The 14,747-nt window shown below is 58.8% G+C and overlaps 1 protein-coding gene across 2 annotated transcripts; it reads left to right on the top strand.

The window, feature by feature from the left end:
* Positions 1-178: 178 nt before the first annotated feature.
* Positions 179-10,583, top strand: FES (FES proto-oncogene, tyrosine kinase). 2 transcript variants are annotated; one of them, XM_045452284.1, is made up of 19 exons: positions 179-508; positions 1,002-1,217; positions 1,411-1,584; positions 2,983-3,079; positions 3,208-3,391; positions 4,799-4,936; positions 5,011-5,130; positions 5,277-5,399; positions 5,513-5,699; positions 5,821-5,904; positions 6,330-6,539; positions 6,804-6,926; positions 7,294-7,347; positions 8,023-8,141; positions 8,468-8,562; positions 8,643-8,766; positions 8,988-9,145; positions 9,253-9,375; positions 10,225-10,583. In XM_045452284.1, exons 2-19 carry the CDS (start codon positions 1,011-1,013, stop codon positions 10,365-10,367), a joined length of 2,463 nt encoding a protein of 820 aa, XP_045308240.1. In that variant the 5' UTR covers positions 179-508; positions 1,002-1,010; the 3' UTR covers positions 10,368-10,583. The 2 variants fall into 2 exon arrangements, with proteins under 2 accessions (XP_045308240.1, XP_045308242.1); XM_045452286.1 differs by lacking the exon at positions 6,804-6,926 and having other exon boundaries at positions 216-508.
* The last annotated feature ends 4,164 nt before the right edge of the window (positions 10,584-14,747 follow it).

The following is a 14,747-nucleotide window of genomic DNA, read 5'->3' on the forward strand; positions in this document are numbered from 1 at the left end:
GGGGAGTGGTTTCACCAGGACCTGTGCCCCGAAAAGGAGGCCTCTCCTCGCGGATATTTACTTGGAAATTTTATTCAAATGGAGGCTGGCGCCTGAACTCTCCTTGGGGAATCCGATGGGGTGGGGAGGCCCGGCCCAGGCCTCCCCCTTCCCCTCTGGGCCGCCCTGGCCGCGCGCCAGGCCCCCACCGCGCACCGGCCGCTTCCCCGGGCTCCCGGGCGCTGCCCAGGCCCCGAGGGGGCGCCGGCAGGCGGCTCTCCGCGGCCATTCTTCCCCGGCCCCCTCCTCCCTTCCGTTTCCGCGGCCGCAGTGGCGCGCTGGGCAGGGGGGCCGGCAGGCGTCGGGGGCGCCGGCCCTCCCGCCCGCCCCTTCCCCTCGCGGGCCCGCCCCGGCCGGCCGACTGAAACCGCGGCAGGAGGAAGCCGAATCAGGAACTGGCCAGGGTCGCCCGGGCCCGGAGTCGTCCCCCTGAGGCGTCCTCGGCAGCCCCGGAGCAGCTGCCCGCGCGGTAACTCCTGCCCTGAGGCTCGGGGGGGTGTTGGGCCGGTGCCGGCGCGGGCGCGCGGTGGGGTGGTGGGGCAGGGCCCAGCCAGGGGTTCGGGGACGGGGGACGCCGGACCGGGTGGGACCTGGTGGAGGGGCAGGGGTACCGGCAGGGCTCAGACCGTGGCTGCCTGAAGCTCCTCCACCCCCACCCCCACCCCTGATGCCCCCCTCCCCCAGCTCACGGAGCCCCTGGGAAGGGCGCTGGGTAGAAGGGCCTGGGGAGGGAGGGGACCCCTGGCGCCAGGCCTTGGCCCGAGACACAGGAAGCAATGAGGGCCGGTCTCAGGCCAAGTTGCCATTTTGTACCTATGGCTGCATTTCAGCCGGAGAGCACCCCACCTCCTGTGTGTCTGCAGCTCCTCTTCCCCCAGCAGCCCCCAGCCCCTCCGCCCCACCCCTCCATCTCCAGCCGCTGCCTTACCCCGTGGTGGGCCCTCTCCTCTCTCTGTCCCCAGGACGGCACTATGGGCTTCTCTTCCGAGCTGTGCAGCCCCCAAGGCCATGGGGCAGTACAGCAGATGCAGGAGGCTGAGCTGCGGTTGCTGGAGGGCATGAGAAAGTGGATGGCCCAGCGGGTCAAGAGTGACAGGGAATATGCAGGGCTGCTGCACCACATGTCGCTGCAGGACGGCGGAGGCCGGGGCATGGGCCCCTATAGCCCCATCAGCCAGGTGGGGTTCCGTGGAACCCTAGTTCTCCTCACCCCCTTCCCGCCTTCGACGGAGAAATCCCCACGGGTGTCCCTTATGTCTGCCTGCCCCCTTCCTTTCCCCGAGCCCACTGGGGAGGGTTGGAGAATCGGGCAGGCCCAGGCTTGGGAGCCATTGTCCCCTAGCTCCCTGTCTCGCCCACCCCGTGTCCTAGTCCTGGGCCGAGATCACCAGCCAGACGGAGGGCCTGAGCCGGTTGCTGAGGCAGCATGCGGAGGATCTGAACTCAGGGCCCCTGAGTAAGCTGGGCCTGCTGATCCGGGAGCGGCAGCAGCTACGCAAGACCTACAGCGAGCAGTGGCAGCAGCTCCAGCAGGAGCTCACCAAGGTGCGTGCGTGGCCCTGAGTGTGCACCGCCCAGAGTTTGAGGCTACAAGGGCCGGTTTTGCACGCAGGACGCCCTGGATTCACTGGGGAAGTGGAAGTCCCTGACCACAGGCCTACCCCAGCTTCCGTCCCTCCTCCCTGCATTTGGGCTGGCCTGCAACAAGGCCTCTCTGTGCATCTTCTGTTACCTGACCACATGCCCGAGCAAAGGGCCGGGAGTAAGGGTGGGCCATCCAGCCACCACCTCCCAGGCACACGGGATCTGTGACCCACCTCTTGCCCTGCGCCGGCTGGCTCTGGGGTCTGGGAGACAGCAAGGGGAATCAGGGCTAATCTGTCTGCCCTTGGCCTAGGTGGGCTCCTCCCAAGGCACCAGAGACACCACAGGGAGCAGGGTGGCCCCCTGACACAGCGGTTAAAGACCAGGGCCGCAGAGTCGGCCTGTCCGCATTTGAACCCTGCGCAGCTCCTGGTCTGGAGGCTGTGTGATTGCAGCTATTTGTGTGGGTGCTTCAGCCTCCTGATTCAGTGTGCCGGTCAGCACTGCGGTGCCACACCCCTTCCACCTGCGCCAAACCCAGCCTTACCGTGGACCCACAGCGGCCCCTGGTGGCCAGTGTCCACCTACCGTCTCCCCAGAAGCACACTGAATTCAGCGGTCGGCCCATTTGTGTAGGTACTTTTACTGGAACACAGCCGTGCCCGATGGTTTGTTTTCACATTACCTATGGCTGTTACAGGGCTCTAGTGGCAGAGCTGAGTGATTTCAACAGAGACTGCTTAAAGAAAAAGGTTCATCTGGTCTTGACCTTAAGCTGTTACAGGCGGGGAAACTTAAGGTTTAGAGGAAAGGGATAGAACTTACCCAGAGGATCCCAGTGCGTACACAGGGGAGCTGGGGATAAGAACTTTGGTCTTGGCCATCCGTTGTTCCTGCCACCAGGAACGTGATTTATTGGACTCGGTGCAAAATGAAAATGAAACGCGGGGCTTCTTGTCGAAAAATTAGTAAGAATTTTGAGATAGCATCAACAGAGCATCAGACCCAGCACCGGGCCCTTCTGAGGGTGGAGTTCTGTGCCGGGACTCCTCAGGCCACACGTGCCCACAGCCGGGTCCTGCCTGCCCCCAGACACCCCTCTAGGTCAAGGAGGGACAGGTGGAATCTGCCAGGCCCACCTCTCTGCCTCCCCCAGGGGCCTGTCCTTAACCCAGGTGCTCTCATCCTAATGTCAGCGGCAGAGGCTGGGCTCCAGAAGCTTCCCGGCCCCTCCCAGAGGAAGGACTTGGATGTGCTTCCTGCCTAGACTGCAGGGCCCGTGCGGGGCTTCACCTCCAGCAGGAATCTCCTGTGCCCTGGGGACCTGCCACCCCACACCGGCCTCTCCTCTCTCCCCAGACCCACAACCAGGACATCGAGAAGCTGAAGAGCCAGTACCGAGCCCTGGCACGGGACAGTGCCCAGGCCCGGCGCAAGTACCAGGAGGCCAGCAAAGGTGCGCGGCTTCCCTTCCCGGAAGAGAGGGATCCCCGAGCCAGCCCTGACCTATCCACAGGTGCCCAGGGAGGGGGGCGTCCCCAGGCCTCTGGGCCGTCACCCACGACCCCTCTCCTCACCCGGCAGACAAAGACCGCGACAAGGCCAAGGACAAGTATGTGCGCAGCCTGTGGAAGCTCTTTGCTCACCACAACCGCTACGTGCTGGGCGTGCGGGCCGCGCAGCTGCACCACCACCACCACCACCAGCTCATGCTCCCCGGCCTGCTGCAGTCGCTGCAGGACCTGCACCAGGAGATGGCATGCGTCCTGTAAGCCCACACCCCAGCCCGCCCGCCCCCTTCACAGCCCGAAAGCCCTGCCGCCAGGCCCGGAGGCAGGGTCCAGAAACACGTCCGGTGACAGTGGCCGCGTCACCACGGGAGAGTGGGCCCTGGGCTGAGGTTTGGAGCCCGTCAGCTCGTATCCGGATGCCGTTATTCCAGGATCCCTTATTGCAAGGTTTGGTTAAATGTATGGAGCCCTGCTCTGGGCTCTGGGGTGCAGCAGAGACCAACGGAGACCAAAAACGTCTGTCCTCTGGGATCATTCATGTTACTGGAGAGAGAAAACAAAGTCACTACGATGGATGGTGTGTGGAGGCAATAAGTGCTGTGGAGAAAAATAAAACAAGGAGAGGAGTTTGGGGGGCTGGGAGGACGGACGGCTTTCCATAGAGTGCTTTGGAAAAGCCTCGGGTACTGGAGTGAACCAGGGGGATGTTTGGAGAAAGACCATTCCAGAAAGAGGGAAGAGCAGGTGCATAGGCCTTGAGGTGGGAGAGTGCCTGGAATCCAGGAGCAGCAAGGAAGCCAGCGCATCCTAGGCAGAGTGAGGGGAGGGCAGAGCCGGACGCCAGCCCAGATGGGTCCAGGGGTTGGGGGGGCTACTGGGTGACACGGGGTCCAGCAGGCCGTTTTGAGCACTTTGGCTCTGCTGTCTTAAGGATAGGCTTTGGGGCGCCTGAACAGGGCCAGGGCGATGAGGCGGAGGCTGCTGTGGTCATGCAGACCACGGACTGTGGCCGCTGGGCCAGGGCAGTAGTGATGGAAGGGAGAAGCCCTAAGTTCCCGGGTGCACCCTGAAGGTGGACTGGAAGTGAGGTGTGAGTCGAGGGTGACTGCACGATGACTCTTGGAAGATGGAGTTTCCGCCACCTTACGTGGACAGGGAGGGGAGAAACAGGTTCAGGAGATAAGAATGGGAGTTCGTGTTTCAGCTCACGGAGTTTGGGTGTCTAAGAGACGTCCAACGAGACGTTCGAGCAGGTGGATGGCTGCGTGCGGCGAGAGCCCTGGGGAGGTCCCGGAACTAGACACGGAGATGTCGGGTCAGCGGCACGTCAATGGCCTGTGCATGTACCGGAGCCCCAGAGCCGCAGCTGTTGGGCTGGCTGCCCAGGACAGACACGATTGTGCTCGCATTCCCTGAGCGCTTCGGTATACCGCCCGCTGTGCATACGCGCTCTCGTTGGGTCACAACGCCCAGCGTCCCCAGTGTCCACATCGGGAGGCGAAGATAAGAGACGTTGAGTCATTTGTGTGTGGTTATTTGGCTGGTAAATGATGGAGGGAGGGGTCAACCCCAGGGCTGACTACTCTAAACCCAGTGTGGCAGGCGAGCTTTCCGGCCTCACCCAGCCTGAGGCCGCACTGACCAGCGTTCCTGTTTGGGGACAGGAAGGAAATCCTGCAGGAGTACCTGGAGATCAGCAGCCTGGTGCAGGACGAGGTGGTGGCCATTCACCTGGAGATGGCTGCAGCTGTCGCCCGCATCCAGCCCGAGGCCGAGTACCAAGGCTTCCTGCGACAGTATGGGTAAGCCCCTCCTTCCTTCCGCCGGGCACCAGGGCCGCTGGCCCGTTCACTGACGGGGCACTGTCCCCCTGAAGGTCCACACCTGACGTCCCACCCTGCGTCACCTTTGACGAGTCACTTCTCGAGGAGGGAGAACCGCTGGAGCCCGGGGAGCTGCAGCTGAACGAGCTGACCGTGGAGAGCGTGCAGCACACGTGCGTGGTGGCCCGGCACCGGGCCGGGCCGGCCGGGGTGGCCAGGGGCGGACGCCGTCTCCGCGGAGCCGCAGCCAGGCTTGCTTGGCTCTGCGGGGATGCCTCCGTGGGGCACGGCTCTCACACGGCCCTTCCTCCGGGCACAGGCTGACCTCGGTGACGGATGAGCTGGCCGTGGCCACCCAGACGGTGCTCAGCCGGCAGGAAGCGGTCGCTCAGCTGCAGCGCGAGCTCCAGAATGAGGAGCAGAACACCCACCCCCGGGAGCGGTGAGTGGGTTCGCCCACGCAGCCTCCCCACCCCCGCCTCCACCCCCCTGGCCTTGGGCTAGAGGCTGAGCCCCGCCCCCTCTCTCCCGCCTCCCACCTGGCCCCGCCCACAGGGTGCAGCTGCTGGCCAAGAAGCAGGTGTTGCAAGAGGCGCTGCAGGCGCTGCAGGTGGCGTTGTGCAGCCAGGCCAAGCTGCAGGCCCAGCGGGAGCTGCTGCAGGCCAAGCTGGAGCAGCTGGGCCCTGGCGAGCCCCCGCCCGTCCTGCTCCTGCAGGATGACCGCCACTCCACTTCGTCCTCGGTGAGCCGCCCGCCGCCATCCGCCGCCGCCAGCCACGCCTGCCCGCCCGGGGCGCGCTCCTCATGTTTGCCCTCCCCCTCCCCAAGCCCGGCCACCCGCTGACGTCTGTCCCTGGCCCCAGGAGCAGGAGCGAGAAGGGGGAAGGACACCCACCTTGGAGATCCTTAAGAGCCACATCTCAGGAATCTTCCGCCCCAAGTTCTCGGTGAGTGGAGCCTCTGCCCGTCTCCACGGGGCGGCCGGGGTCTCAGGCATGTACTTCCTAAGCCCCTTCCACCAGGCTGTTTGGGGTTAGTCGCTGGGTTGCCCTAGAGAGGAGGCTCTGCCCAGAGGTGGCTGCTTTTTTTTTTTTTTTTTTTTAACGTTATTTGTTTTTGAGAGAAAGAGAGCGTGAGGGGGAGAGGGACAGAGAGAGAAGGAGACGCAGAATCAGAAGCAGCCTGCTCTGCCTCCAAAGTCATTTGCTTGCTTCGGGGGCTCTAATGCCAACAGGTGGTTCATGAGGATGAGGGGCATATACGAGAGAGAGACCCCCCCCCCCAACCCCCGGCTGACCCCTGTCTGTCCTGGCGGCCTCCCCTGACAATCTGGCTGAGTGACCCTTCCTCGTTCCTTCCCTGCCCCTGCCAGCTCCCTCCACCCCTGCAGCTCGTACCAGAGGTGCAGAAGCCCCTGCACGAGCAGCTGTGGTACCACGGGGCCCTCCCACGGGCAGAGGTGGCTGAGCTGTTGACGCACTCTGGGGACTTTCTGGTGCGCGAGAGCCAGGGCAAGCAGGAATATGTGCTGTCGGTGCTGTGGGACGGCCAGCCCCGCCACTTCATCATCCAGTCCGCTGATGTGAGTGGGGCCTGGACTCCAGCCTTCCCCGCCTCGCTACCCCTCTCCGCTCCCCACCCCCCCCAACGACCGCACCCAGTCCCTGCGAGAAGCCAGACACATAAATCCTCTAAGGAGGGGCTGCGGGCCTGTGGCGCAGCATCAGAGAGCACCTTTTCTGGCGGCCCTGCCTCCCGTCCCTCCTCTCCCAGGGCTCAGGCCCCCTCAGCAGTGGGGACTGTTGACCTTGCCGCCCGCCCCCCCCCACCCCCCCCTGCCCCGCAGAACCTCTACCGACTGGAAGGAGACGGCTTTGCGAGCATCCCCTTGCTCGTCGACCACCTGCTGCGCTCCCAGCAGCCCCTCACCAAGAAGAGCGGTATTGTCCTCAACAGGGCTGTGCCCAAGGTGAGCCCGTGCCGCCAGCGTCAGAGCACGGAGGGCTCCCCGGGGTCCTGTCTGCAGACACGGTGCCAAGTGATTCCGCACTCGCCAGGGGGCCAGCCGCCCTCTAGGCTTGGAATCTCAAGGCCCCTTCCGTTCCATGGGGGACACACACAACTGACGTTCCCCTAGTCAGGGCACCCGCCTCATCTCCCGAGTCATCTGAGTGTGATCCTAATACCGCCCAGCCCCCATTTTTCAGACCAACAAACTGAGGCGCCAAGAAACGAAAGACATTGTGTTGGTGGGGGGTGATGTCCGGTCCCTTGCAGGGCCCAGCATGCATTCCCCTCACTGACTTCGCCCCCCCCCCAACTCCTCCCTCCCCCAGGACAAGTGGGTGCTAAACCACGAGGACCTGGTGTTGGGTGAGCAGATCGGGCGGGTGAGTTGAGTGTTCTACCAGCTTCCTGTTGTCTGGTGTCTCCCTCCTCTAGCATCGCTTTCTCCCGGACCTCGGGCCAGGTCAGCCCTAAACCCTGGCCTCAGAGAACCTTTCTGTCTTCCTGCCTCAGTCTGAGTGCCAGCTTGGACCCCTGATTCTCCACCTGGCCATCACCACACACCATCCCACAGGAAACAGAGGGAAAAGTACCTACCCTGGAAACTTCCCTTGGGGGGGGGGGGTCCTTCCACCAGAACCCTCCAGCCCTCAACTCCTCCCACCACCCCCAGGCCCTTGTCTCTTCAGCTCGCTCTTATGTGCATGGGGAGACATACTTTGTTTACGTGGGCTGTAAAATACACGCTAAGGAAAAAAGTCAGTTTCTTAAAACTCAGAATGTTTTTTCAACCCAAGCGGGAAGTGATTTTTGGGTTTTCTGGGTCACTGCTAGGTGAATGTGGCGAGTCAGAGGTAACCTTCTCTGCCTGTCCCCTGTGTGCCATCTGGGTTCCCCACCCAGGCGGAGAACTCCTAGAGAGCACGACTGAGCGGTCTTCAGCATGGGGACAGTGAGTGCAGGGTGGGTGGGGACGAGGTGAGGACAGGTCCCCGGGAGTGAGGAAGAGGAAGACTGATGGTCCAGGGAAGACTGATAGGAACTCGAGACCCTTTCAGGGGAACTTTGGCGAAGTGTTCAGTGGACGCCTGAGGGCCGACAACACTCTGGTGGCCGTGAAATCTTGTCGCGAGACACTCCCACCTGACATCAAGGCCAAGTTTCTTCAGGAAGCAAAGTAGGTGGTAAAAGAACGATCCCATAATTCCGCACGCAGTGGGTTCGTCTGGGCATGGCACGGGGTAAACTTGGACTTCGATGGGAGTGTTTAATCCTCACGCCCCCATGCAGATGGGACCCCCCCCCCCCCCACACACACACACACAGTGTCCGTGACCACCCGAGGTCACATCTCCAGGTCTGCTGGCCTCAGCGGCCAAGCTCTCCAATTCCGCTGCCCTCTCCCGCCCTCCCTCAGTCTCCCTGGGGCTCGGGGGCTCCCGCGCTCGGGGAAGTGAACGTGCCAGCCCCCGAGGCGGGCTCCTAAGCGGCAGTGCCCTCCAGGATCCTGAAGCAGTACAGCCACCCCAACATCGTGCGTCTCATCGGCGTCTGCACCCAGAAGCAGCCCATCTACATCGTCATGGAGCTCGTGCAGGGTGAGCCGAGGAAGCCGGGGTGGAGGCGCAAGGAGGGGGGCTGCCGGAGGCTCACCCAGGCTTCCCCTGCCCACCGCCAGGGGGCGACTTCCTGACCTTCCTGAGGACGGAGGGAGCCCGCCTGCGGATGAAGACGCTGCTGCAGATGGTGGGCGACGCGGCCGCGGGCATGGAGTACCTGGAGAGCAAGTGCTGCATCCACCGGTGGGTGAGGGGCGCCCCCCGCCTGGCGCAGGCCGTGCTGTCACCCTGCCGCTCCCCTCACGGCAGGCCCCTGCCCCAGGCGTGGAGTGGGCTCGTCCTCGTGGAGCAGGAGCCGCGGGGCGAGGAGCAGCTTGGTTCACGGCTGTGCCTAGAGCGGGGCCGGGCACGGGGGCAGGTGCCGCCGGGGCCCCGGCTCAGTGGCCCTGCCCTGCCTCGCCCAGGGACCTAGCTGCTCGGAACTGCCTGGTGACGGAGAAGAACGTCCTGAAGATCAGTGACTTCGGGATGTCCCGGGAGGAAGCCGATGGGATCTACGCGGCCTCAGGGGGCCTCAGACAAGTTCCGGTGAAGTGGACGGCACCCGAGGCTCTTAACTACGGTATCTGGGCCTTCCTCCCTCCGGCCGGGGGCAGGGGGCCAGGCTGGAGGGGGCCTCACTCTGGCGAGCAGACGTGGCCGGCCCACCCACGCCTCGCCTCCCCACAGGCCGCTACTCCTCTGAGAGCGACGTGTGGAGCTTCGGCATCTTGCTGTGGGAGACCTTCAGCCTGGGCGCCTCCCCCTACCCCAACCTCAGCAATCAGCAGACCCGCGAGTTTGTGGAAAAGGGTAAGACGTCCCTGCGGGATGGCAGCTCCGGAGCCACGCCCTCTTCTCCGGGCCGCGGCTGGGTTCCTCCAGGTCCCCGGGCCACCCACTGGGGCAGAGCGAGAATCACCCTGTGGCTGCCACGTGTGTGCGGGACCAGCACTGTCTAATTTACTCTTCATACCATGGGAGGGAGGGCTTAATGTGTCCCTCTTACAGACAAAAAAATAGGCTTGCGGGGGCGCCTGGGTGGCTCAGTCAGTTAAGCACCTCTCAGTTTCGGCCCAGGTCATGATGTCATGGTTTCTTGGGTTCCAGCCCTGCGTTGGCTCTGCACTGACAGTGCGGAGCCTGCTGGGGATACTGTCTCCCTCTCTCTCTCCCCCTTCCCCACTCGCACGGTCTGTCTCTCAAAATAAATGAATAAAACTTAAAAAATAAATAAATAAGTAAAAAGAAAAAAAAAAGAAAGCTGGCTTGCAGAGGTCACACAACTGGCACACAGTGGGACTGAGGTTAGACCCTCCGTCCTTGGAGCCTTTGAAGAGTGGAAACTCAAGAACAGTGCTTTTTTTTTTTTTTTTTTATGTTTTTTAATTTATTTTTGAGAGAGAGAGAGCATGAGTGGGGGAGGGACAGCGAGAGAGGGGGACAGAGGATCAGAACTGGGTTCTGCGCTCACAGCAGTGAGCCCCATGCGGGGCTCGAACTCACGAATCGTGAGATCATGATCTGAGCCAACTGAGCCTCCCAGGTGCCTCGAGAACCGTGAGTCTTAGGCCACTCCCATTGCTCAAGGTGTGTCCCCGGGGGCTGCTGGGGTCCTCACGCCTGTTCCTCGCACCCCGTGTGCTGTGCCTGTCCCCACAGGTGGCCGCCTGCCCTGCCCCGAGCTGTGCCCCGACGCTGTGTTCAGGCTCATGGAGCAGTGCTGGGCCTACGAGCCCGGGCAGCGGCCCAGCTTCAGCGCCATCTACCAGGAGCTGCAGAGCATCCGAAAGCGGCATCGGTGAGGCCGGCCCTGCTTCTCAAGCCGGCGGCTTCGACAGTTAACATCGTACCTCCTCCCCGGTCCAGCCCACACTGCCGGATGGCTCCTCGAAGCCCTGGACCGAGCCACTGGCGTCCATGCTGCGGGCATGCATGTAGTTCGCTGGGCTGTGCAGTCCCGCTCCTGCCCGGGGCTCCCTCTCCAGATGGAAATAATAAAACCACTTGTGCCCATTGAATGCTCTCGGCACGTGCGCTCCTCTGGAGGGCAGGTCTTAGGAGTAGCTGGCCTCTGCTGTGGCCGTGGGGAAGGCGGAGGACCGGCAGGGTTGACGGGGCAGAACTGACGTGGTCTGGTCGCCACTGGATGTGAGACACGGGGAACGGGGAGAGAGATCGGGTGATGCACAGGCTTCTGGCACAGGGCAGCGTCTTGCCTGAAACAGAGTCACAGACAGAGGAGCAGAGCTGTGGAAAGAATGGGTAGTTTGGAGACGTTGCATTTGCAGGGCCTGTGGGGATGATGAAGTTTTGGGGTGATGGGGTTCATGGGGTCCGGAGCCGACGGCCAACAAGGAACTCCTGAAGATGTCTTTGGTGCAAATAGGTGATTTTATTAAGGCACAGGGACAGGACCCGTGAGCAGGAAAAGCTGCACTGGTTGGGAGGGGGTCAGGGATAGAGTAAGTCTAAGGAATTTTGGAAGCAAGGTTTCCAGGGCCTTGAGGGGCTAGCTGTTGCTAGGGAAACGCCATTTATTATCATTTAATAAAACCTGAGTCCTGAGACCCTTCAGATGTATATTGGGGGCCTTAAGCTTGGAGTAGGATTGCCAACGTATATCCTGGGGCGGTTTAGATAAAGGAAGTAGACTTAACAGGATCCTTGGCTGAGGTTGAATGTTAAACTCACATTCTCTTTTGCCCCCAGCAAAGTGTCCTCATCGACACAGCTGAGCTTCTAGAGGGAGGTCACTCTGCCGGTTTCAAGGACTTGTCAATGGGCTGTAGGCAGTAAGGGAATTTCGTTTTCCATTTGCCTTAGTTTTCCACATCGCCATGGCAAGCACTTAAACCCCTTTCCTTTGGTCTTGGGTAGCTGGGAGTGTTTGAGGAATATCACATACGCCACCCTCCACCTGGCGGGGGACGAGTGCCAGCCCGTATTTTGCCCTCAGCTTGCCTCATGCTCCCTCCTCAGGGATGTGGGTGTGACATAGAAGTCTAGAAGCCCAGATGGCAGCAGAGGCTGGCAACTGACGTTTGAAAGTCATCAGCTGATGTTAGGAAGGAGCTGACCCTGTGATGCAGGCAGGGGAGTCAGGCAAAGTGAATTTCCCTGAAAGGAGACTGGGGTGACTGAAGAGAAAGAAAATGCTTCCCAGGGAGTTCATCTACTAAGACGACTCTACTGAGCGACGAGGTAGCAGAGCGGGAGCCCTCACCTCCTCCTCTAATGCTAGAAAGTCCCCCGTGGAATCTATAAAATCATCTGAAACTTCGTGAGCCCCGCGTCGGGCTCTGTGCTGACAGCTCGGAGCCTGGAGCCTGCTTCACATTCTGTGTCTGCCTCTCTCTCTCTGCCCCTCTCCTGCTCACACTCGGTCTCTGTCTCTCTCAAAAATAAACATTAAAAGAATTTTTTTTTAATAATTAAAAAAAAAGAAAGACAAAAAAGTACAAACTGGAAAACAGTAACCAGGAAAGGTCTCTAGCACCAAAGAACAAAGCAACAAGAGCTTTGAGGTAAAACGGCCAACCCTCCAGAAAGTGAGAAAGGCGTTGACCTTGGTCTTCAAAGGTGAGAAAAGCACGGTAACTTGTGTAAACCAGAGGAAATCAAGGGAGGATGTGATTACGAAAAATACTAAGAAGTCAAACTCTATCCATTGGAAGCGGTAGAAAGCAGAACCGAGGCATTTCTGCTCCTGGGTAGGATGTGGTAGGTCTCCGCAGGCCGCTGTTCCCGTTGCAACAGCTAGGAGGAAGTAAGATGAGAATCATCACCTGTGGGAGACCGAGGCGTGGTGGAAGGAATAAGAACCACATGAGCAAAATATCAAGGACGAAATAGCCCCTCCAGGGGGAAGTGATGATGGCGGTCGCTTTCTTCTCCGAGGGCCTCGTTGATGTGGGGCCTCTCTGAGGATCAGCATTGCCCTGAACGGGGAGACTCTACTGGGGAAAGAGGAACGAACCGTTTCTGGTACTTGTAAGGACTGTGCCCTGGGTGGGGCGCTGGAAGAGCCTGGAATGCAAAGTCAGTTTTCCCCCACGGAACGTTTATTGAGGTCTGGAGCACTTCGGGCAGCTGAGAGGGGCCTGGGGGGGCTGGAAAGGCAGGCCCCACAGTCTCGCGGTGCTTAGAGGGAGGGGGGGCTGGAATATTAACCACCTCCCCGCTCAAGACTGGCCAGATTGTGAGCCTGGGTGGTTTGGAAGGCTGAAGAGCTAACCTCAAAATCTCTGAAGAGAATTCAAGGGTCTAGAGAGATACAGGCTGGCCAGGCTTTCAACGCCAGATCCAAGAGGACAACTCCTAAGGGACAGGGACAGCCCAGAGGAGGATTGAGTTTTACCAGAACTGTAGCTGTGCCCTAACTCTGCTCAATGCTTGATTCCATCAAGGGGACTGACTCCCCTGGGGTGGGGGAGAGGAATAACATAGTCTGAAGTCCCTACCCTTTTTTTATTTTTTTAAGGTTATGTATTTTTTATTTTTAAAATTTTTTTTAACATTTATTTATTTATTTATTTATTATTATTTTTTTACATTTATTTATTTTTGAGACAGAGACAGAGCATGAACGGGGAAGGGTCAGAGAGAGAGGGAGACACAGAATCTGAAACAGGCTCCAGGCTCTGAGCTGTCAGCACAGAGCCCGACGCGGGGCTCGAACTCACGGACTGTGAGATCATGACCTGAGCCGAAGTCGGACGCTTAACCGACCAAGCCACCCAGGCGCCCCTGTATTTTTTATTTTAATTCCAGTATAGGGGCACCTGGGTGGCTCAGGTGCTTGGGTATCTGATTGTGGCTCAGGTCATGATCTCACGGTTCACGAGTTTGAGCCCCGCGTCGGGCTCTGTGCTGACAGCTTGGAGCCTGGAGCCTGCTTTGGATTCTATGTCTCCCTCTCTCTCTGCCCCACCCCTGCTTGTGCTCTGTCTCTCTGTCTCTCAAAAATGAATAAACATTAAAAAAAATTAATTCCAGTATAGTTAACATGTAGCATTAAAGTAGTTTCAGGTGTACAATATGGTGATTCAACAATTCTATATATTACTCAGTGTTCATCAGTCTACCCTTCTTTTATACCCAACATGTAACGTACAATCAAAAAGTATGAAACATGCAAAAAAGGGGGTAGAAAATGGGACCAATAAACAGGAGAAAAAGTAAACAATAGAAGCAGACCCACAGATGATCCAGATACTGGATTTGGCAGATGAGAATTTAAAAACAACTATGATTAATATGTTAATTGGATAAAGAGGCAAATAGCCACAAATATAAAGAATTTTAGCAGGGTTGAGTCTATTTAAGAGGGGCGCCTGGCTGGCTCAGTCGGTTAAGTGTCTGAATTCGGCTCAGGTCATGATCTCACGGTTTGTGAGTTTGAGCCCCACATCAGACTCTGTACTGACAGCTCAGAGCCTGGAGCCTGCTTCAGATTCTGTGCCTCCCTTTCTCTACCCCTGCCCCACTAGTGCTCTGTCTCTCTGTCTCTGTCTCTGTCTCTCTCTCAACATAAAAAAAAAAAAAAAAGAATTGAAGGACGGGCGCCTTGGTGGCTCAGTCAGTTAAGCATCTGACTCTTGGTTTTGGCTCAGGTCATGATGTCACAGTTCAGATTCTCTCTGCTTGGGATTCTCTCTCTCCCTCTCTGCCCCTCCCCTGCTCGCTCTCTGCCTCTCTCTCTCTCTCTCTCTCTCTCTCTGTTTCTTTCTTTCAAAATAAATAAACTCTAAAAATTTTTTTTTTAATTAAAAAAAAAGAACCCAAGGAGCAGGTAGAACCAAATACTGTCATCTCTGAGATTACATGCTCCTTGGATGGGTTTCATAGAGACTCATAGGACTGCAGGATAAAATCACAACCAAAGGGATTGGACACACCAGAAGACAGAATTCATGAATTCAAAGATAGATTAATAGAAGGTGTCTAAACTGAGATATATAGAGGAAAAAAGAATGGAGAAAACAGGCTAAGAAACACGAGATTCCAGTATATGAGTGATGGAAGTTGAGGAGAGAGCGGTTAGGACCAGAATAAACTGAAAATGACCCAAATGTGTCTCTAGCAATAAAAGCAGACCACTGATGCATGTACCAACATTGATAAATCTCAAAGACCTGTTGAGTAAAGAAGGCAGATGTGCAAGGGTGCATTCTTAGGATTCC

Source organism: Leopardus geoffroyi, chromosome B3, assembly GCF_018350155.1.
Source record: "Leopardus geoffroyi isolate Oge1 chromosome B3, O.geoffroyi_Oge1_pat1.0, whole genome shotgun sequence".
NCBI lineage: Eukaryota > Metazoa > Chordata > Mammalia > Carnivora > Felidae > Leopardus > Leopardus geoffroyi.

Bases quoted from the DNA above. Each gene is read 5' to 3' on its own strand.
- FES (XM_045452284.1), top strand. From the start codon at position 1,011: ATGGGCTTCTCTTCCGAGCTGTGCAGCCCCCAAGGCCATGGGGCAGTA. The intron at 1,218-1,410 runs GTGGGGTTCCGT...CCCGTGTCCTAG, and splicing joins CCTATAGCCCCATCAGCCAG to TCCTGGGCCGAGATCACCAG. The intron at 3,392-4,798 runs GTAAGCCCACAC...GTTTGGGGACAG, and splicing joins CAGGAGATGGCATGCGTCCT to GAAGGAAATCCTGCAGGAGT.